The sequence below is a fragment of the Microcaecilia unicolor genome, chromosome 4, assembly GCF_901765095.1.
Source record: "Microcaecilia unicolor chromosome 4, aMicUni1.1, whole genome shotgun sequence".
NCBI lineage: Eukaryota > Metazoa > Chordata > Amphibia > Gymnophiona > Siphonopidae > Microcaecilia > Microcaecilia unicolor.
Window position 1 is genome coordinate 34,756,594 of NC_044034.1, and position 24,327 is coordinate 34,780,920.

The window sequence follows — 24,327 nt, forward strand, 5'->3', positions numbered from 1 at the left end:
TATTTTTTTTCTGGGGCCCCCTTTAGGAACAGAAAAATACATACTGTACCTAAAGATATAAGACACCTGTAAACCTGAAGACTTATCGAAATGATGTACATTCAGGTGCAGTATTTTTCTGTTTCTGGAGGAAACACATTTACAAAAAAAAAAAAAGGAGTTACAGTGGAATGTGAACCTGTGTCCCTTGGTTTACAGTGCACTGCACTAACCACCAGGCTACTCCTCTGTTCTGCAAGGATGTCTGTGTGGCCATTTTTATAAGAATGCTACCAGACAGATGCCCCTGGTTTAAACTGCATGCCAATCACCCCAGTGAAAGGGCAGAACGATAATATTTGACAGTTGTTTTTCTCTTAAATACAAAAACTTGCATAGCCCCATTTACGCTCTCTGTTTGTCTGATTCAGCGTGACTCGCCTTGTTATTATTTATTTATTATTATTATTTGTAGCATTTGTATTCCACATTTTTCCCACCACTTTGCAGGCTCAATGTGGCTCGCATTTGCCATAATGGCAGTTGCCATTTCTGGGTAACAGAATTACAAATGGTATTGATTTAAGGTGCATACATACATGGTAACATACATGGAACATAACATTGTTCTAGAATTGCGTGCAACTAGATCTTCGTGAATATCCAAATTAATGCCAATTAGTGTCAGTAATTGATTATTAACAGCTCGTTAACGAATTTGCTTTTGATCGCGGGACTGTGAGCAAATTTGAGTGCCACTTATAGAATCCAGAAGTTTGCGCCTGGTTTACGTCACTTTAACTGCTAGCACAGAGCTGCATTGAGAGACTTTACAGCATTTTCATTGTTAACATTTTGGCAAAATGGGTATTAAGTGCTTTTTTGTGTCAGTGAGCATGGAAGACGTAACACAAAGTTAGCGCAAGTCAACGTAAACATAAACCTGTATGTTTCTTCAATACAGGTACAGGAGATCTTATTTGATGAACTGTTTCATATCAACTTAAATTATTCGTCTTAAATATCACTTTCTTCTGTGAAATCACATCGCCCTAAGAGTAAAGTTACAGGTGATTTTGTCCTGGGAGGGCTGATGTTTCCCACTCTAAACTCCTAAAAATATCCGCTGCATTCAGTCCTTACAGAATCACTCTTAAGCACTTGTCTCCAGCCTGGAGCACAGAGATTTGACCCACAGCACGTTCCCAGGGACTGTCTGAATTCATGGCGTCTCTGCTGGATTCTTCAAGTGCCTAGAGATTCTCTGTCATGGCCATCATCTCTCCCGCTTTTTATGTAACAGGTTATTGGGTGTCCGGAGGCAGGGAAAGGGCTTGCAAGCTTGCTCCAAGAAGTCAGACCCCACTGTGCTTTTAATTCTTAACCCCCTAGTCACCTGTCTGCTTTAATCATTCCCATAATAAATTATCCCAGCTTTGCTTGCATTTATATTTAACTCACATTTTCTCAAACCTTACAACTACTCGTTTACTACAATTTGTAATATTCTTTCCAGACTCTGTAATTGTATTTACTATGTAAGCCGCATTGAGCCTACAACATGTGGGAAAGCGCGGGGTACAAATGTAATAAATAAATAAATAAAATATATGGAACAGATCATGGTATATACAGTATATATATATATATATATATATATATATATCTCCTATAATAAAACTCACCCTCAACATTCTGAAGACAACGTTCTGAAGTCACTCAGTCACTCCCTGAAGGGTTCGTCAGTTCATGGTGGTGAAGCCACAACAATGACCATGTCTCTCTGCCCCGCCCTCGCACGACAGACAGAAAAAACACCGTCAATGTTCTGAAACACAAAGAACCATCACAAAACCGTTCCCAGGCAACGCTAGGCGATGTAAGACGGACCTATCAGAGGAAACTATGTGGCAATAAGGGAGGAGTATTCACCAGCAGAACGGCTCATTATCTGTGCAGCACGGAGAGCACAGAACCACTGGGGAGAAAATATTAAATGCTTAATGCCGGTACTGAAGAGTGCTGGAGGGCCTATAGCACAGACTATATTTGGGTTCGCTTGACTTGGAGTCGGTGGAGCCGGAGAACAGCGTGCCCCTCAACATCTGGGACGTGGGTGAACAGGAGAAACTGCGGCCCAGCTGGAATGATTACCTGCGACCCAGCCAGCAGCAAACAGCGACCAAGGAAGGGGGCCTTCCCTGCCTAGGAATCGCTGGAGACTGGCTGCCAAACTAACAAAACAACCACACACCGACGCACCACCTCCATCATTCGAAAGGCATCCACTCTTTCTTCAACAGAAATGCAAACTAATAATACAAAACAAACAAAGAATACCCGGTTTCTCACGCGGCTGCAGGTAACTCCCCACCCCCTTCCTCTTCCCCTTTTGCCGAAGCGGCCAAGGACGTGCCCAACCATCCCCAGCCTCAGGCAAGCTGTCTCCCACCTCGGGGATTCCACGAGCACCCGGAAAAAGACGGCACTGCTTCCCGCAGCGCATAAATGTTCCAGCAATCCCCTGCAGCTGGCCTGAAATGGACCGAACATACCGGATCACCCCCCGATGGCCCGAGACCGTGCTCCTCTCCCTTCCGCCAACTTAAAACAACCATCCCTGTCCTCAGGCCAGCCGTCTCCCACCTCCAGGATGCCAAGAACCCCAGCCTAATGGAAAAAGACAGCGCTGCTTCCCACAGCACATTTCTCTTCCAGCGTTCCCCTACAGCAGCCCTGAAACGGCCAAAAAATACAGACCAAGAACGTGCTCCTCTACCTTCCGCCCATCTAAAACAACACTGCTGCCTCAGCACAACACAAACCCCCCCCCCCCCCGGAAAAAACAATCCACCACTCAGCAAAGGCTGACCCCCCCCCCTACAACCACATTTACATTTCACCAACAGAAAGACCCCCCTCCACAAACCTCTTTGACAGACAAAACCACACACACACAATACAACAGAAACACTCCCTCAAAGCCACACAGCAATCCATCCCACTTTGCCAGCAGAGCACATCCCCCAACCCCCCACCCAAAAAACAAAACAAAACAAAACAAAAAAGACACACATCAACAACCTGCACACACCCTCACACACTCACACACACACACACACACTCACACACGCACACACAAATAACTCTGTGACATATACACACACACACACACAAAAAAGCCACATGCTAGCGCCCGTTTCATTGGTTTCGGAAACGGGCTTTTTTTTTTACTAGTATATATATATACTAGTTTAGCCATAATAAGGGATGGTAATTTTCTACCATCAGTTCATACATAGATGGGATTAGGACTGGGACTGGGGGGCTGTAGAGATAGTGTTCAGAGGCGCCAAGATGGAGGATATCATGGCTGCTGCTTGACAATGACACCTATGGGTTGGATTCAGGGTCCATGATTTTAGGCTTCTGGAAGGAACTTGTGTCACACTCTCTACTTCTGGAAGGAGCCATGATACATGGGCCCTTACCCAATATTCTTCACTGCAATGACCAGACTAAGTACCTCGATGTGAGAGAGGGATATAATAAGTTGGAAAATCCCCAGGTATCTATAAGTGAAGGCTTATGGTGCCAGATCTCAGCCCTAATTCAGTCTGAGCTGGAGGTGCAAAGAAACTGTCAGATCAAAAATTAGCATGGTATACCAGTAATGGACAAGGAGGGGAGTCAAGCTTTCAGGAATTTGAATCAAAAATTATGACCTTAACAGTTTGCATCGAGGGCTAGATTCTATATATGGTGCCTAAAAAATTGGCGCCAAAAAAGCACTATCCTATAATCTGTGATTAAAGTTAGGTACGGTTTATAGAATAGTGCTTGCGCCCGGGACTTGCGCCTATCCTTAGGCACTGCCTTTTGCACCAACCGAAACGTAGTGCAAATGTACATGCCTAAATTAGGAATGTATCCCTGTTATTCTATAACAATGCACGTAAATGCTTGGAACGCACCCGTTCCGCCCATGACCTCCCATTTCCATGCCCCTTTTTTTTTACTCGTATGTAAAATTTAGGCCTATATGCAATGCCCCATAGCTAGTTAAGTGCTGAATATTGCACTTAACCGGCTATGCTTTAGCTGGCTCGGCAAACCCGGAAATTCAGTGCCAAAGCCTGGTCATGGCCTGGAATGGAATTTCCGGGCATTACACTGGCGGCGGTCAGCAAAACGATGAACACCACCAGTTGAATATCAGGCTCCGTCAGTCTATACTGCTGCAAATATTTGGAGCCCACCTCAAAGGGAGAAAGATTTGAGAACATCAGACCAGTGTTTTGTTTTGTTATCTGTGATATCAACCAAAGTTAATTCAAAGTGTCTTCTTCCACCAGTGGGTCCTAGCTATTACATCCCAGGAGACGAGAACCCTGACACCCATCCTATGTTAAACAGTGAGCCAAGGCAGCATGAAGAACGACACAATAACAAAACAAGAAATTATATTAGTTAAACATGCAGAGGAAATTAGGAAAAATATGGGCCTGATATTCAGAGTATAACGTTAAGCACAAGCACAGGCTCTGTTAGAAGTTAGGCCTGTCATTTAGCAAGTCTAATTTGAAATCTACAATGTATCCTTGTAGCATGTATCAAGGAGGACTGATGAACAGGAGACGGTATGACATCACAAAGCTGAAGTCGGTCTGTCCAAGGCGGTTTTCATTCTCCTCAGTGCAGCTGCTGCCATCTTAGTACACCTAAAACAATGTAATTGATAGGGCGACAAGATCTGCCTACTGGCTTCAGCCCAGATAATGGGCCAAACACGCTCCTGCCATCTCCTGTTCATCATACTCCTTGGCCCATATAAGTAATGGCTCTGCCTTTGCTCTCCCCAGTAGTGCTGGCCTCTTCTTAACCTGATAAATTTGGACATTTAGCAAATCACACAGTCTGATTTTAGCCAAATACGTATTGAAAATACAGACATTAAGCAAGTTATGCGTTTGCTGCCTGCCCAAAAATGCATAATTTGCTTTCAGTATCGGAGCCTTTTATTTATAGAAAATCATGCATATTGAAAATAGCAACCTGCACATCAGTGCATGCAAATATACCGCAGAACCTCTATGGACTCTTAATAAGCATACCGCTGAATTTCCATCTGCCTGTGGCAATCTGCCTGTAAACCACCTCTGGAAACCGGGAATGTAAAATGTGGTGCACTGTCAGGTCGTTGGATGCTTGCAGCTTTCAATATGTCCTTAATTCAACCTTGAAACCAAAGATCAATATTTTCACTGTATAATTCTGATTTGAGGACACATCTGTTTACTGCATGACAATCAGAACTGGGAGCACAACCGTTTAGGATTGGCAGCTTCCAAGACAGAATCCCCTTATCATTTTCATTAAAGGGATGTGTTTCTAATTTAAACAAATTATTCCACTAGCAATTATCCTGAACATACTGCACATTACTAGCAAACACATCTTGAAAACCTGGCATCTAATTAAACAGAGCACCCTTAACATTCACCTAGATTTTCTAGGGATATTTATTAGTCTCTACTTGCCAATGGTTACTTCGTTCATTAAGTTTACATTTTCTTGTTATCAGACAATGAGATTCTCATAAGATAGATACTCTTACTACAGTACTGACTGAGCCTCCCTAAATTCATGTATTGCTATAAAATCCTTCTAGTCGATATTCAAAGTGATTTAAACAGGCATGAGTGCCTCCTTCCTATTTAAATAGCTTCTGCCTGCCTAGCCACTGACATTCAACAACAACAGCAACAATACATATTTATATATATTTGTTGCGTTTGTACCCCACATTTTCCCACCTATTTGCAGGCTCAATGTGGCTTACATAGTACCGTCAAAGGCATTTGCCCAGTCGGTGGATAACAAATACAAAGTTGTATAGTGATCGTATGAGGTATAAGTGGAAGGTTGGAATGGATGAAGATTGCGTGTTGTCCTGTTCGATCATAGTCATGCTGTGTTGGTAGGTGAAGAGGGTTACTTGGGGTCGTTGGGGTCAGAATGGATGAAGATTGCGTGTTGTCCTATTCAATCATAGTCATGCTGTGTTGGTAGGTGAAGAGGGTTACGTGGGGTCGGAATGGATGAAGATTGCATGTTGTCCTGTTCGATTATAGTCATGCTGTGTTGGTAGGTGAAGAGGGTTACGTGGGGTCGGAATGGATGAAGATTGCATGTTGTCCTGTTCGATCATAGTCATGCTGTGTTGGTAGGTGAAGAGGGTTACGTGGGGTCGGAATGGATGAAGATTGCATGTTGTCCTGTTCGATCATAGTCGTGCTGTGTTGGTAGGTGAAGAGGGTTACGTGGGGTCGTTGGGGTCAGAATGGATGAAGATTGCGTGTTGTCCTGCTCGATCATAGTCGTGCTGTGTTGGTAGGTGAAGAGGGTTATGTGGGGTCGTTGGGGTTGGAATGGAGGAAGATTGCGTGTTGTCCTGTTCAATCATAGTCATGCTGTGTTGGTAGGTGAAGAGGGTTATGTGGGGTCGGAATGGATGAAGATTGCATGTTGTCCTGTTCGATCATAGTCGTGCTGTGTTGGTAGGTGAAGAGGGTTACGTGGGATCATAGTCGTGCTGTGTTGGTAGGTGAAGAGGGTTAATTGGGGTCGTTGGGGTCAGAATGGATGAAGACTGCGTATTGTCCTGTTCAATCATAGTCATGCTGTGTTGGTAGGTGAAGAGGGTTACGTGGGGTCGGAATGGATGAAGATTGCATGTTGTCCTGCTCGATCATAGTCGTGCTGTGTTGGTAGATGAAGATGGTTATGTGGGGTCGTTGGGGTTGGAATGGATGAAGATTGCGTGTTGTCCTGTTCAATCATAGTCATGCTGTGTTGATAGGTGAAGAGGGTTACGTGGGGTCGGAATGGATGAAGATTGCATGTTGTCCTGTTCGATCATAGTCGTGCTGTGTTGGTAGGTGAAGAGGGTTACGTGGGATCATAGTCGTGCTGTGTTGGTAGATGAAGAGGGTTACGTGGAGTCGTTAGGGTTGGCCTTTTTGAAGAGGTTGGTTTTTAGTGATTTCCTGAAGTTCAAGTGGTCGTGGATTGTTTTCACAGCTTTTGGGAGCCCATTCCATAGTTGTGTGCTTATATCATTTAGTTCTTATAACCTGCAAAATACTGGTCACCATATTTGCCATGACAAAAGCCTGTCCTGCCACACACCCCTGTCACGCCCTAGCCCTGCCCCCACGCCGCACTGTCACCTTGACCCCCCTCCCCCCAAGAAAGCCAGATTCTGTAAACAGTGAAAATACTGGTAAAGTAACAGAAATGTATTTTCTTCTATGCTAAATACAAAATGAACAAGACATGCTCATGAAATGCTTAGGACATGTATATTTCATGAACATGTCCTCCTTTCTTTTCCCTCCCATCCATGAGCAGCACATTCCCCCTCTCCTCTGGCCTCGAATTCACCCCCCCCCCCCCCATCTTCCAAGCACCCACTCTTATGTGCATTACCCCCAGCACAGGGGATTTTATAAGCTCCTACTTGAGAGTGTAGGACACTTTTACATGCTCAACTCACATATAAAATTATCCAAAACAAGGCAATTTTTAAATTATCCACACTGGGACAAAGACCGCATGTACTTTTCTACCCAGTGCATCTGCTTTCAAAGCAAGGTCACTTTCACGCGCCTTTTCTATGGGTAGATTTTGGCTGGAAAATAATGAACAAAGATTTGAAAATGTCATCTACGGAAGAACTGTCCCTCATCCGGCCTAAACACACCTCTGACTAAAAGTACATGTGTTGTGGGTATTCAAGTAGCTTTAGGTTTTTACTGCAGGACATGTACAGATAAACTTCATACCACTCCACAGCAGTGCTTCCTTTGCAGATACTCTTTGCAGTATGCTAGTGTACGTATTAACAGGGACAATCGACAAAAACAGTTATAACAGATCAGCTGCAAAAACTTTTTTTTACTCCTTGTGCAGCTTAAAGTCATGCACATTGTTCCCTGTTCTTCACTCTCACCCCCACCCCTTTAAGGCTGCATTATCAGCCCACACAGTTCTGCAGACATATCTCCCAGGGTGCCTCCACTAAAAAACAGTGGCATTTTGGGTGGGCCCAGAGCTAATATGGGTGGGCACTATGTATATATAGGTGTGAGTAGTTTTTGGGGGGGATCCTAAATAATGTTTAATAAACAGTCTGCCCGTCAGCTGTCCTACAGCAACATAAACCACATACATATTCGGAACCTATGTTGCAAACCTTAAAACCAGTAGTTCTGAACACTCAAATACCAATAACAGCACCTTTAAAAAGGCAATAGCAATACGTGTCCCATTGGAAAAGCCAGACTGATATAGATCCCCACAAACACCACATGCCAGCAGAATCTCTTACCTTGGCCACATACAGAACACAGATGAACCATCATTAATTGCAGAATAAAGGACCAAAAATTTGAATTTGTCCTGTAGCCCAGCATCAGCCATACCCTTCCCTTCCCCATCACTTCATCCTTGTAGCCCACCATTGGCCCTACCCCCCATCCATCCTTATAGCCCAGTATCAGCCATACTCTTCCGTTCCTACCCTCCCATCTCTCCTTGTAGCCCAGCATCAGCCCTACCCTTCCCTTTATACCCCCATCTCTCCCTGTAGCCCAGCATCAGCCCTACCCTTCCCTTTATACCCCCCATCTCTCCCTGTAGCCCAGCATCAGCCCTACCCTTCCCTTTATACCCCCATCTCTCCCTGTAGCCCAGCATCAGCCCTACCCTTCCCTTTATACCCCCATCTCTCCCTGTAGCCCAGCATCAGCCCTACCCTTCCCTTTATACCCCCATCTCTCCCTGTAGCCCAGCATCAGTCCTACCTTCCCTTCCCCATCACTTCATCCTTGTAGCCCACCATTAGCCATACCCTTCCCTTTATACCCCCATCTCTCCCTGTAGCCCAGCATCAGCCCTACCCTTCCCTTTATACCCCCCATCTCTCCCTGTAGCCCAGCATCAGCCATACCCTTCCCTTTATACCCCCCATCTCTCCCTGTAGCCCAGCATCAGCCCTACCCTTCCCTTTATACCCCCCATCTCTCCCTGTAGCCCAGCATCAGCCCTACCCTTCCCTTTATACCCCCATCTCTCCCTGTAGCCCAGCATCAGCCCTACCCTTCCCTTTATACCCCCATCTCTCCCTGTAGCCCAGCATCAGCCCTACCTTCCCTTTATACTCCCATCTCTCCCTGTAGCCCAGCATCAGTCCTACCTTCCCTTCCCCATCACTTCATCCTTGTAGCCCACCATTAGCCATACCCTTCCCTTTATACCCCCATCTCTCCCTGTAGCCCAGCATCAGTCCTACCTTCCCTTTATACTCCCATCTCTCCCTGTAGCCCAGCATCAGTCCTACCTTCCCTTCCCCATCACTTCATCCTTGTAGCCCACCATTAGCCATACCCTTCCCTTTATACCCCCATCTCTCCCTGTAGCCCAGCATCAGCCCTACCCTTCCCTTTATACCCCCATCTCTCCCTGTAGCCCAGCATCAGCCCTACCCTTCCCTTTATACCCCCATCTCTCCCTGTAGCCCAGCATCAGCCCTACCTTCCCTTTATACTCCCATCTCTCCCTGTAGCCCAGCATCAGTCCTACCTTCCCTTCCCCATCACTTCATCCTTGTAGCCCACCATTAGCCATACCCTTCCCTTTATACCCCCATCTCTCCCTGTAGCCCAGCATCAGCCCTACCCTTCCCTTTATACCCCCATCTCTCCCTGTAGCCCAGCATCAGTCCTACCTTCCCTTTATACTCCCATCTCTCCCTGTAGCCCAGCATCAGTCCTACCTTCCCTTCCCCATCACTTCATCCTTGTAGCCCACCATTAGCCATACCCTTCCCTTTATACCCCCCATCTCTCCCTGTAGCCCAGCATCAGCCCTACCCTTCCCTTTATACCCCCCATCTCTCCCTGTAGCCCAGCATCAGCCATACCCTTCCCTTTATACCCCCCATCTCTCCCTGTAGCCCAGCATCAGCCCTACCCTTCCCTTTATACCCCCCATCTCTCCCTGTAGCCCAGCATCAGCCCTACCCTTCCCTTTATACCCCCATCTCTCCCTGTAGCCCAGCATCAGCCCTACCCTTCCCTTTATACCCCCATCTCTCCCTGTAGCCCAGCATCAGTCCTACCTTCCCTTTATACTCCCATCTCTCCCTGTAGCCCAGCATCGGTCCTACCTTCCCTTCCCCATCACTTCATCCTTGTAGCCCACCATTAGCCATACCCTTCCCTTTATACCCCCCATCTCTCCCTGTAGCCCAGCATCAGCCCTACCCTTCCCTTTATACCCCCCATCTCTCCCTGTAGCCCAGCATCAGCCATACCCTTCCCTTTATACCCCCCATCTCTCCCTGTAGCCCAGCATCAGCCATACCCTTCCCTTTATACCCCCCATCTCTCCCTGTAGCCCAGCATCAGCCCTACCCTTCCCTTTATACCCCCCATCTCTCCCTGTAGCCCAGCATCAGCCATACCCTTCCCTTTATACCCCCCATCTCTCCCTGTAGCCCAGCATCAGCCCTACCCTTCCCTTTATACCCCCATCTCTCCCTGTAGCCCAGCATCAGTCCTACCTTCCTTTTATACCCCCCATCTCTCCCTGTAGCCCAGCATCAGTCCTACCTTCCCTTTATACCCCCATCTCTCCCTGTAGCCCAGCATCAGCCCTACCCTTCCCTTTATACCCCCATCTCTCCCTGTAGCCCAGCATCAGCCCTACCCTTCCCTTTATACCCCCATCTCTCCCTGTAGCCCAGCATCAGTCCTACCTTCCTTTTATACCCCCCGCCCAATCAGGAATCTGCCCTACCCTTCCCTATCCCCCCCACTTCTCCCAGTAGCCTTAGTCCCACCTGCCCCAGGCATGGCCCCATTCTCCCTCCTGCCCCCTTCTCAGACCCCAGACCCCTTCTCCCATCTGAGTCCGTCCCCTCCCAGACCCCGTTCCTGTCCCTTTCAACCATCTGAGCCCCTCCTCTCCCCACCCCACCCCGACCCCCATCTGAGCCCCCCTCCCCAACCCAGTCCCCACCTGCCTACCAGCTCCGTTGACGGGGAGAGATGACCCTCTTCTGCCTCTGACACCCAGCCTTAAAAAAAGAAAACGGAAGAAGCGCCTCACGTCTGATCTGCTCTGCTAAGGCAAACAAATCGCCTTGTTGCATCGGCCCTTTAATCACTGTGTCCCGCCCTCGTGGAAATAGGAAGTTACATCAGATGGCGGGACACAGTGATTGAAGAGCTGACACAACGAGGCGATTTGTTTGCCTTAGCAGCGCAGAGCAGATCAGATGCAAGGCGCTTCTTCCGTTTTCTTTTTTTAAGGCTGGGTGTCAGAGGCAGAAGAGGGTCATCTCTCCCCGTCAACGGAGCTGGTATGCAGGTGGGGACTGCGGCGCCGGCGGGGTGGGGCGGACGTTGGTTGGGCGGGCCTGGAGGGAAAGTGGCTGGACCTGGGCCCATCCAGGCCCGCCCGTGGCTACGCCCCTGCTAAAAAACACTATTTTGCAGCTTTCCCAGGCTCTTATAATAACACCCACAGTCCTGCAGCTTTTCTCTCGTTCTCTTTTCTACCCGGGGGAGTGGGATTATTATCCTTTCCTTTATGTGTTTGTTTCTCCTTTCCCTTCCACCCATTTCCTGACTCTAATATACCTCCTTACATGGGCCGGAGCCCAAAGTGTGTGTGTGTGTGTGGGGGGGGCACATTTTGCCCCACCTCCATGCCCCCCACCGCAACTCCACATACCTTGGCTGGTGGGGGTCCCCAAGCCCCGTCAGCAGAAGCCTTCCTCCAGCGCTGTTCTCCGCCGCATTGCCTGCCCTGCGGCTGCTTTTCCGCAATGCGACAGAGAACAGCGCTGGAGGAAGGGCTTCTGCTGGCAGGGCTTGGGGACCCCCACCAGCCAAACCGGAGGCCCCGAAGCCCTGTGTCTGCTCCTCCCCAGCCTCTAAGGGGGGGGGGCAGCGCCGGAGTTTTCTCTCTCCTGCTCCTGTCAGGACGCGATCATCCAGGTCCTGTCAGGAGCAGGAGAGAGACAGACCCCTATGTCGGGCCTTCCTTGGAGGCCGGGCCTGGGGGAATCTTGCCCCCCCCCCTCTCTTGGTGGGCCTGTTGACATTCTGATTTATGCAGGGCCGCCGAGAGACTGGGCCAGGCCCGGGACAAGGCCGCCCCCGTGCCCCCCCCCCCCCACCCGAGGTCGCCGGGTCCCCCCTTCTCTCCACCCCCGGGCCCTCTGCACTGATCTAAAGCGCCTCACCTTCGAAAGCGCAGCAAGCAGCGGCAGACCACTCCTTTCTTCTGTGTCCCGCCCTAGCGGAAGTTATGTCAGGCGAGGGCGGGACACGGAAGGACGGAGTGGTCTGCCGCTGCTTGCTGCGCTTTCGAAGGTGAGGCGCTTAAATTCAATGGCAGGGAGCGATGGAGGGCGGGCGGGCTGGACTGCGGCGGCAGTGCTGGGCCCCCCCCCCCCCCCGAAGGCCCGGGGAATTTTGTCCCTCCTGTCCCCCCTCTCGGCGGCCCTGGATTTATGTACCACAGTATAACCATAAATCTGTTCGACCAAATATCGCTAGGTAAGCATGGCATGTGTGAAATATTACACGTAACTAATTTGTAGGGGCATGATAGGTTAATGATGTGAAGTATCTCTCTGTCAAATAATAACACCTAGGTCACTGCTACATTTTTCTTTCTTCTTTCACTGAGTAATTACTGTCCTGTGACACCAACTTTCTGCTCCTCTCTCTCATTCCTTCTATGACAAAAGGCTCTTGGTCCTATCTCTTTTGCATTTGTTTGCAATATGGATTTTTTTGTGTGTGAAAATCTACTCTGTACATTATCAAATCTGTTTGCTTGATTTTCAAATTTCATATTCTGCTTTCCTGGTTAGTAGATGAGTTCCCACACTTTGGCACATCCATGGTACCTAATTAAGTGCTGTTTTTAAAAATTAGTTCCACCAATGTGGATGACATCTCTGCATAACTACTACCACTACTACTACTACTACTTGACATTTCTAAAGCGCTACTAGGGTTACGCAGCGCTGTACAGTTTAACATAGAAGGACAGTCCCTGCTCAAAGGAGCTTACAATCTAAAGGACAAATGTACAGTCAGTCAAATAGGGGCAGTCTAGATTTCCTGAAAGGTATAAAGGTTAGGTGCCGAAAGCAACATTGAAGAGGTGGGCTTTGAGCAAGGATTTGAAGATGGGTAGGGAGGGGGCTTGGCGTAAGGGCTCAGGAAGTTGATTCCAAGCATAGGGTAAGGCGAGGCAGAAGGAGTACAATACCTATTGTACCTGAATGTAACCTGCCTTGAGATACAAATGAAAAGTGTGAGCCAAATCCAAATAAATAAGTACAGCATAATCATACTACACGTCTGACAATATCTCATTAGCTCAAACATTTGTACTGCCCCAGTCGTTGGAACAATTAGTCTAGTCTGTCCGACTCCTATCATGCTTCCTAAAATAGGTGTTTATTTCTCCTCAGTTGCCTACTGTTCCAGATTAGACATCAATTTCACCCAGTGCATTTTTTCTAGTGAAAAAGGTGTCGGTACTCAAATGCCAGGCCACCCTTCATGATCACTGAGCGCAGGGCCGTGCCTAGGGTCTCCGGCGCCCCCCTGCAGTTGGCCTCTCCAGCACTCCCCCCCCCAGTCGGCCTCTCCGGCGCCCCCCCCCGAAACGAGCGCTACACTACCAGCGCTCTTCTCCCCAGATCCATTTTTTTGTTTAAATTTACCTCTCCGGCGCTTGCAGCGTAGGCAGCGTTAATGAGAAGGAGGCGGCGCTCCCCCGCCCCGACGTGTCTTGCCTTCGCTGTGTCCCGCCTTCTTCTGACGTCAGAAATTACGTCAGAAGAAGGCGGAACCGAGCGAAGGGAAGACACGTCGGGGCGGCCGGGGGAGCGCCGCCTCCTTCTCACTTACGCTGCCGCGCGCCGGAGAGGTAAATTTAAACCAAAAAAAAAAGGATCTGGGGAGAAGAGGGCGAGGTAAACATGGTGTGGCGGGGCGCCCCCCAGAGGATGGCGCCCTCCTGCCATGCTTACCTCGCTTACCGCATCGGCACGGCCCTGACTGAGCGACCCACCACACAATAACTAGGGAAGGTGGTTATGTGCCAAAAGCAAGGGAGAAGAGATGGGCTTTGAGTAAGGACTTGAAGATGGGCGGGGAGGGCGCATGACGTATGGGCTTGGGAAGGCTGTTCCAGGCATATGGTGATGCGAGGCAGAAGGGGCGGAGTCTGGAGTTAGCGGTGGTGGAGAAGGGTACAGATAGGAGTGATTTGTCCTGAGAGCGGAGGTTACGGGTGGGAACATACGGGGAGAGGAGTGTGGAGAGGTTAGTGGGGGGCTGCAGATTGAGTGCATTTGAAGGTTAAAAGGAGAAGCTTGAACTGGTAGCGGATCGGGAGCCAGTGAAGTGACTTGAGGAGAGGGGTGATATGAGAGTATTGGTTCACGCGGCAGATAAGACGTGCGGCAGAATTTTGGACAGATTGAAGGGGGGATAGATGGTTAAGCGGGAGGCCAGTGAGAAGAAGGTTGCAATAGTCAAGACGAGAGGTGACAGCCACATAAACCAGTAGAAAATCCATTTTATGCTAATGAAATGATATTTTATAGTTTTCTAGGTACAAATCAAGGAAGAACGTACTATTGTGGGTACAGCTGAAAGGAGTGGCCTAGTGGTTAGAGTGGTGGACTTTGGTCCTGGGGGACTGGGTTTGATTCCCACTGCAGGCACAGGCAGCTCCTTGTGACTCTGGGCAAGTCACTTAACCCTCCATTGCTCCAGGTACAAATAAGTACCTGTATACAATATGTAAGCCACATTGAGCCTGCCATGAGTGGGAAAGCGTGGGGTACAAATGTAACAACAACATGGAATGTTGCTACTATTGGAGATTCTGTTGCTACTATTTGAGATTCTACATGGAATGTTAATGTTGCTATTCCACCAGCAACATTCCATGTAGAAGCCTGCCCTTGCAGCCACGCAGTCTTCTGTTTCTGTGAGTCTGACGGGACGTCAGACTCACAGAAACAGAAGCCTGCGCGGCTGCAAGGGCGGGCTTCTACATAGAATGTTAAGGAGTGGCCTAGTGGTTAGAGTGGTGGACTTTGGTCCTGGGGAACTGGGTTCGATTCCCACTGCAGGCACAGGCAGCTCCTTGTGACTCTGGGCAAGTCACTTAACCCTCCGTTGCCCCAGGTACAAATAAGTACCTGTATATAATATGTAAGCCGCATTGAGCCTGCCATGAGTGGGAAAGCGCGGGGTACAAATGTAATAAAAATATAAAATAAATGATGGCATTAAAGGGCTTAAAAATAGAGAATGAGTGGCCAGGAAACTGGAGGAAGAGACAGAGAATGAAGTATTCTTGGGGGGGGGGGGGGGGGGGGGGGGGGGGGATGAGAACAAATTAGGATAAGTTTGCCAAGGAGATGAGTCTGGGAAGATAAAAGAGCATGATGCTCCCTCCAACTCAAAACAGGTCAAAACATTGCCTCAAGGCGCGAGTTAATAAACTCAACAAATGAAAGCGTCTTCCAAGGGGTGAAGCCTCATGTACCTTCTTTAGCACACAGATTTTCATTATGGCAGGGCAGACAGCGTGACAAATGGTCTGCTATTAGACTAGGAGAAAAGCACTGATATTACATTATATCAAAGGGAAACGCAGCAGACCACAGCAATATAGAAAATTGCTTCTATTTCTTTGGCTACAATATTAGGGCACACATGAATGACTTTTTTTAACTTTCCAGCATACAGTGCAGTTAAGGAGCCCTCGATGTTGGTGATCAAATACAGTTAGGGACCACTAAACTTCTGCTGGTCACATTACATCTCTCTTCTCTCAATATAGTGGCAGTATAATTCTAGACCATAGTTTCTCAAGCCAGTTCTAGCGTATCCCCTAGCCAGTCTGCTTTTCGGATATCCACAGTTGAGTTAGATCTCCATAGAATGCAGGTTCTGCACACTGGGGGCGTATCTGCGTGGGGCCACAGGGGCCTGAGCCCCCGCAGATTTCGCCCTGGACCCCCCCTACCGCCGTTAACCCTCCCCCGCCTACCGCCGTCAACCCTTTCCCCGCCTACCGCCATCACCTACCCCCGAGGTCTGCTTCCTCCTGCCGGTTTTTTAAAATATTATTTCAGCTGGCGGGGGACCCCAACCCCCGGCAGCCCAGCCGAGGTCTTCTTCATCCTCGTGCTGTGAAAGCTGCATCCTTCCAGTTGGACGGAGTCTGACGTCGCAGCACGTTGACGTCCTGCACGTACAACGTGCTGCAACGTCAGACTCCGTCCAAATGGAAGGATGCAGCTTTCACAGCACGAGGATGAAGAAGTTAAAGAAGACCTCGGCTGGGCTGGCGGGGGTTGGGGTCCCCCGCCAGCTGAAATAATATTTTAAAAAACCGGCAGGAGGAAGCGGACCTCGGGGGTAGGTGACAGCGGTAGGGGGGGAGGGTTGATGGCGCTAGGGGGCTATAATGTGCCCCCTCACTCTAGCCCCTGCCCCCCCTACCGCCGAACCTCAGATACGCCCCAGCTGCACACAAAGATATTTCATGAATATTCATTGTGGATATCTTGAAATGCTGGCTGGATATGGACAACATTTCTCCTAAACTGAGTGAGAGTCCTCCACCCGTATTCCTGCCAATAAGAGATGGTGATTCGATATGTTTATGTTTATTAAAATTCTTGATCTACCATCACTGCTACAAAAGATTGCAGCTGTTCCCAACAAATTAAAACAAAAATATAATAAAATATAAACAGAAAAAAAAACCCTCCATATTGTATAGGACAGAATGATCATTCACGAGTAACACACAAGTCAATCAAATAGCTAACTGCATATCATGTTTTCCATTGCAAGAGATAGGCAGGTCCCCTGAGAGTCCTGCAGAACCTGCCTGTCCCCCATGAAAATGCAATATTGATGTGCCATCTCCTACCAACAGCAACATGAGGACTATCCCACATTTTAGAGTCAATGTTGATGAAGGAGTTTTCCCAGGACCAGCTTTAGAAACATTTTTTAGGGATACCGCAAATTGCTATTTGTGTCTTAAAGTCTTAATCTTAAATAATTATATCATTTTAGTTCCGGTTTATCTGCATTACAGAATTTAAATTCATGCATGTAATCTTACTTAATATTTGATTTATAGAAAGAGGAATCTCAAATGTTTGCTAAATAAATAAACAAATAAATAAAATGCTTTGGGGCTCATAAGCACATAAGCACCGCCACGCTGGGAAAAAACCAAAGGTCCATCAAGCCCAGCACTCCGTCTCCGACAGCGGCCAATCCAGGCCCCAAGAACCTGGCAAAAACCCAAAGTTTAATAACGATCAATGGACTTTTCCTTCAGGAATCTATCCAGACCCCCTTTAAACTCAGCATGGCCAGCTGCCGTCACTACCTTCTCCGGCAATGAGTTCCAGAGTCTAACTACGCGCTGAGTAAAAAAAAACTTTCTCCGATTTGTTTTAAACCTACCACATTGTAACTTCATCTTGTGTCTCCTGGTTCTGTTATTGTTTGAAAGTGTAAACAAACGCTTCACATCTGTCCGCTCTACCCCACTCATTATTTTGTAGACCTCTATTATATCACCCCTCAGCCGCCATTTCTCCAGGCTAAAGAGTCCTAGCCGTCTTAACCTCTCCTCAAAGGGTAGTCGTCCCATCCCTTTTAGCATTTTTGTCATCCTTCTCTGCACTTTCTCCAATTCCTTTATATCGCAGCAGCTGAAAGGTTTATGCTTCTAACTCCCCCCCCCCCCCCTTTTTACAAAGCCGCTCTAGCGGCTCCCATGCGGCAATGCCGACATAGCCTGTTCACTTTGAAAGGACTTTGTCGGCACTACCACACTGGCGGAGAGGTGAGAGAGTTATGCTCCTAAATTGACTTCTTTGAAAATTTACCGTGTTTCCCCAAAAATAAGACACTGTCTTATATTAATTTTTGCCCCCCAAAATGCGCTAGGTCTTATTTTCAGGGGCTGTCTTATTTTTCGGGGAAACATCGGGGTTGGCCTGCCCCCCCCATGCCCTCTGTCGCTCCTGGAACTAACCTTAAACGCCTCCTTTCACCTTCGCAGCAAGTAGCAGCAGGGCAGGCCACTCCTTCCTTCCGTGTCCCACCCTCGCCTGACGTAACGCACGGAAGGAAGGAGAGGTCTGCCCTGCTGCTGCTTGCTGCGAAGGTGAAAGGAGGCGTTTAAGGTTAGTTCTGGGAGCGACGGAGGGTGGGTGGAGGGGGGGGCCCGGCGACCTCGGGTGGGGGGGGGGGGCAGCTCGGGGGCGGCCTTGTCCGGCTCTTGGCGGCCCTGCTTTCAAACAAAATTTTGCTAGGTCTTACTTTCGGGGGAGGCCTTATATCTACCAATTCAGGAAAACCTCTACTAGGTCTTATTTTCGGGGGATGTCTTACTTTCAGGGAAACAGGGTACTTGGATTCAATGCACGTGAGCCCTTCCCGCTAGGTCAATGGGAGGCAGTAAATAACTGCATTCTACTTTTAATTTTAGCCCACGGCCATTTACTGCCACACATTAAATGCATTTTTTTTCCAGACGCAGTAAAGAAATGGCCCAACGCACGCCAAAAACACACGCCCACATTACCACAGGTCACTTTTTACCGCGGCTTAGTAAAAGGACCCCCCCCCCCCCAAATTTAGGTCACACTGTTCTAACTTTATGTGCCAAGTTAACTGGGCAATAGTCTGAATTTCGGCTAGTGCCATATTAACTTCCGGGTCAGCACACATCCCCAGATATTAAATGCCAGGAGCGCCACGTGCTCCATCACTGAATATACAAGGCTAGTTTGGCCTGCGGCTGGGATTGACTAACACGTCATTTACCGCCACAGGCTGGATATTACCCCCTCAAGTACTTATGAGATGCAAGGACTGGTCTGTATGCTCTGTATGATGCTGCTATAAGGTCAAATTTAAATTACAAATGTAAGAAGCATGCCTATAACTACTATTATAAACATAAAATGTGGCACTTACATAAGGAATAGTATCCAAAGTATCTGTATTCACAAGTATCGGAGCAGGGCTGGCCTGAAAAAAAAAATGAAAGATTTGAGAATTGCATATCAAAGACATATCATTCGAAAATGTAAAGATTACATATATGTGACAGAGACAGAATCAATAAATAAGGTGTATTTAATCATAGCATCAAAACAAGTTGAATTCCATCCTGTTTAGTGACCTACACTCAGTATGCTAGGAACGTGATATAAAATACACACAGTTGGCTCATCTTTGCCATTTTTGGGACACAGACCATCAATGTCTGCCCGGCACTGGCCTTACTTTCCAACTCTAAAAACACGCATTAGAACTCTTCAGCAAGTGCACCTTGATCGCACAGGTGTTCATTTATAGGTTAACATGTTTCATGGTCATCAGGGACTCAATTCTGTAAATAGAGCCTAAATTTGAGCACCAAAAAAAATGCATACTAAGCGCCATTCTATAAACAGCGCTCAAAGTTGGGCACTGTTAGCGTGAGGATTTACACCAACTGTACCCTGGTATAAATCCCTGCGCCTTCATTAGGCATGGATCCCCAAATTTTATAACACTGCCCGCAAATCCTAGAAATGTTCCTGACCCGCCCATTTCCCTCCGATGGCCACACCCCCTTTTTGGATCCACAGTGAAAATTTTTCACGGATCTTTATAGAACAGTGACTAAAAAGATGCGTGCATAAATTCCAATTATTGTCAATTAATGCTAATAATTGATAGTGTCCAATTATCGCTGCTAGTTGGCTCATTTAGGCACATGCAGCTTTGTGCACTATATATAGAATTAGGGGGTAGATGCACAAGATTTTTTTTAATAGGCATTATAAATATTTACAATTCCATACATTGTGTTTATTTTCCTAATTGTTTAATAAGTTCCCCTTCTTCTCAGCAACATGGGTCTGTGAGAAAATATTGGGATTACTTTCTGTACTGCTTCCTTTTTAACCATTGTATATACTTGAACATAAGACGAGACTCTTATTCAAATTAGCATAAAATTCTTCTCCTCCCTCTTCCCATGGTAACCGGCACATCTCTCTCTCTCTTCTCTCCGCCCTCTGTGGTGACTGGCATTTCTCTCCCTCTCCTACCGCCCTCCCGTGGCTTCCATTATCTCTCTCCTCCCCTCAACAGAGACTGGTATTTCTCTCCTTACCAGTACCTACTTCTCATTGGCTTCTGCTGATGCTGAAGTTATCACGCTGGGCCGCTACAGGGCCTTGAGCATCTGTAGGCTTTGAGCATGTGCCCAGTGCGATAACTTCAGTGTCTGCGGCAGCCGGCGAGGAGCGGGTACTGACAAAAAGAAAAATGCCAGTAACTGTAGGGAGGACAGGAGAGGGAAAGAAATGCCGGTCACTGCGGGAGGGGAGGGGGGGAGAGAAAAGGGCCAGCTACTCTTAGAAGCCAGCTCTGTGGGTGCTCAAGCACCTCCAATATTAACCAAACTCCTTGACTGTGTCCTGAGAAAGGTAATTTCCCTTGAGTTTAACACCCCAATCATTTTGAAAAGTTGTCTCCTATGATGACCATGGGGGAAGGGGCAGGAGAAGGAACAAAATGCTGGTCACTGCAGGGAAGAGAGTGAGAAGTGCCAGCCACCAAGGAAAAGGGAGGAGAGGCAGAGAAATTCTGGTCACCATGAGGAGAGGGGAAGGAGAGGTATGCTAGGCACCATAGGGGAGGGAGAGAAGGGGAGGAATGATGGAATATAAATCCTTAATTTATATTCGAGTTAACATTTTCCCCCCTTTTCTTAGTGGAAAAATACAATTTTGGTTTATATTTGGGTATATATGGTAATTCCTTTTTCTATGCAGTGCAATAAAGCTTTTAAGGCATGTTAACGAAACAAAGGGGTGCTAATGAATGCACAACCCTAATGGAAGAATGACTGGTGAAAGTTATAATTTGAACATGAGACACTGGTCAAAAACATATTTTACTTATTTATGTATTGATGTTGTAGATAGCACCTCATTTTGTCTTTAAAAGACGTGGAGGGGCATAATTGAACGAAAACGTCTATCTCCATGGGCGTTTATCTCCGAGAACGGGTCCGTGAAGGGGCGGACCGAACCGTATTTTCGAAAAAAATAGACGTCCATGTTTTATTCAACAATTTGTGAGCTGGGCGTTTTTGTTTTTCAGCGATAATGGAAAATGAAAGCGCCCAGCTCAAAAACGAATAAATCCAAAGCATTTGTTCATGGGAGGGGCCAGGATTCGTAGTGCACTGGTCCCCCTCACATGCCAGGACACCAACCGGGCACCCTAGGGGGCACTTTTACAAAAACAAAAAAAAAGGTAAAAGAACTCCCAGGTGCATAGCACCCTTCCCTTGTATGTTGAGCCCCCCCAAATCCCCCTCAAAACCCACTGCCCACAAGTTTACACCTTTACTATAGCCCTAAGGGGTGAAGGGGGGCACCTACATGTGGGTACAGTGGGTTTGGGGGGGTTGGACGACTAAACATTAAGCAGCACAATTGTAACAGGTAGAGGGGATGGGCCTGGGTCCACCTGCCTGAAGTCCACTGCACCCCCTAACAACTGCTCCAGGGTCCTGCATACTGCTGCCAGGGAGGTGGGTATGACATTTGAGGGTGAAAATAAAAAGTTGTGAAACATTATTTTTTGTAGTGGGAGGGGGTTAGTGACCACTGGGGGAGTCAGGGGAAGTCATCCCCGATGCCCTCCGGTGGTAATCTGGTCATTTAGGGCACTTTTTGGGGCCTTATTCGTGAAAAAACAGGGTCCAGGAAAAGTGCCCTAAATTCTAGCTACAAACGCATACTTTTTTTCCATTATCGGCGAAAGGCGCCCATCTCTCCTCGGCCGATAACCACGCCCCAGTTCCACCTTCACCACGCCTCCGACACGCCCCCGTCAACTTTGTACGCTTCCGCGATGGAGTGCAGTTGAAAACATCCAAAATCGGCTTTCCATTATACCGATGTATTCGTTTTTGTGAGATAAACGTCTATCTCCCGATTTGGGTCGAAATCTAGGCATTTTTCTCTTTCAATTATAAGGTGGAAAGCCAAAAACCTGATTCAGGGATCACACATTTTTTGAAAACCTGAGCCAATTTTTTTACTGCATACAAATCACCAGAAGGGCTCTGATCTATTGAATGGACAATTTTTCTATGAGAGGTGAGGGATAAATCTCCTTCTAGTGCCACAGGACAGACTATTCTATATATTCGAGTTCTGGAAACAATTACCAGCAGTAGTACAAAACAGGTCCTCATAAAAATATAAGAATAGCTATACTGGGTCAGACCAATGGTCCATCTAGCCCAGCATCCTGTTCCCAACAGTGGCCAATTGTGAAGGAGAGGACCTGGGGGTAGATAAGATGGAAGTGGAAGAGGAAGAAGGGAGGCGGCTCACGAGCAGACATAGGCAGAACAGAGCCTTGCCTCCATTTCATCCCCAGAGAGCGAGAGAAGTAGTAATGCCCCCTAGAAAAGGATGGAGGAAAAAGGACTATATTACCCAGCATCCCCCGAGAGAGAGCAGAGAAAGGTTTGTGACCCCTGTAAAATGGAGGAGAGGAAGAGACTACATTTCCCAGCAACCTCGGGGCAAAGCCTGGTACAGAGATTACCTTCCCCAGCAGGAACAGGGGGAGAAGCAAACATGTGGACAATGGGGAGCCGGTTGATATTGTATATCTGGATTTTCAGAAGGCGTTTGACAAAGTGCCGCACGAAAGACTCCTGAAGAAATTGCAGAGTCATGGAATCGGAGGTAGGGTATTATTATGGATTAAGAACTGGTTGAAAGATAGGAAGCAGAGAGTAGGATTGCGTGGCCAGTATTCTCAGTGGAGGAGGGTAGTTAGTGGGGTCCCGCAGGGGTCTGTGCTGGGTCCGTTGCTTTTTAATGTATTTATAAATGACCTAGAGATGGGAATAACTAGTGAGGTAATTAAATTCGCCGATGACACAAAATTATTCAGGGTCGTCAAGTCGCAGGAGGAATGTGAACGATTACAGGAGGACCTTGCGAGACTGGGAGAATGGGCGTGCAAGTGGCAGATGAAGTTCAATGTTGACAAGTGCAAAGTGATGCATGTGGGTAAGAGGAACCCGAATTATAGCTACGTCTTGCAAGGTTCCGCGTTAGGAGTTACGGATCAAGAAAGGGATCTGGGTGTCGTCGTCGATGATACGCTGAAACCTTCTGCTCAGTGTGCTGCTGCGGCTAGGAAAGCGAATAGAATGTTGGGTGTTATTAAGAAGGGTATGGAGTCCAGGTGTGCGGATGTTATAATGCCGTTGTATCGCTCCATGGTGCGACCGCACCTGGAGTATTGTGTTCAGTACTGGTCTCCGTATCTCAAAAAAGATATAGTAGAATTGGAAAAGGTACAGCGAAGGGCGACGAAAATGATAGTGGGGATGGGACGACTTTCCTATGAAGAGAGGCTGAGAAGGCTAGGGCTTTTCAGCTTGGAGAAGAGACGGCTGAGGGGAGATATGATAGAAGTGTATAAAATAATGAGTGGAATGGATCGGGTGGATGTGAAGCGACTGTTCACGCTATCCAAAAATACTAGGACTAGAGGGCATGAGTTGAAGCTACAGTGTGGTAAATTTAAAACGAATCGGAGAAAATATTTCTTCACCCAACGTGTAATTAGACTCTGGAATTCATTGCCGGAGAACGTGGTACGGGCGGTTAGCTTGACGGAGTTTAAAAAGGGGTTAGATAGATTCCTAAAGGACAAGTCCATAGACCGCTATTAAATGGACTTGGAAAAATTCCGCATTTTTAGGTATAACTTGTCTGGAATGTCTTTACGTTTGGGGAGCGTGCCAGGTGCCCTTGACCTGGATTGGCCACTGTCGGTGACAGGATGCTGGGCTAGATGGACCTTTGGTCTTTCCCAGTATGGCACTACTTATGTACTTATGTACTTAACTCTAACAAGGAAAGGGTGGTGCCCCTGCAGGGTAATCAAGGGAAAGAGGAACAGCTGCAAAGTGGGTGGAACGGGGACCCATGGAGTATCAAGAAGCTGGGCTGAGAGAAAGAGAGGAGAGCGAGGAAGAGCCTATGGACCTCTCAGCCTGGGCTCACTCCTTAGGTAACAAAATAAGGGACCAGGTAACTTCATGGTATGGTAACTGGGCTAAGAGAGGAAAGAGGAAAGGTCATGTGGGAGAATGGGTCAG

General features: G+C 47.6%; 1 protein-coding gene across 1 annotated transcript in view; it reads right to left on the reverse strand.

Annotated features, from left to right (window-relative positions):
- The window catches only part of LOC115468419 (disks large homolog 2-like), a 216,709-nt gene that overhangs the window by 144,720 nt on the left and 47,662 nt on the right, over window positions 1–24,327 (reverse strand). Inside the window, exon 2 of the mRNA XM_030200104.1 lies at window positions 19,107–19,160. Within this exon, the coding sequence (XP_030055964.1) occupies window positions 19,107–19,160 (54 nt within the window). The remainder of the gene's footprint in view (window positions 1–19,106; window positions 19,161–24,327) is intronic.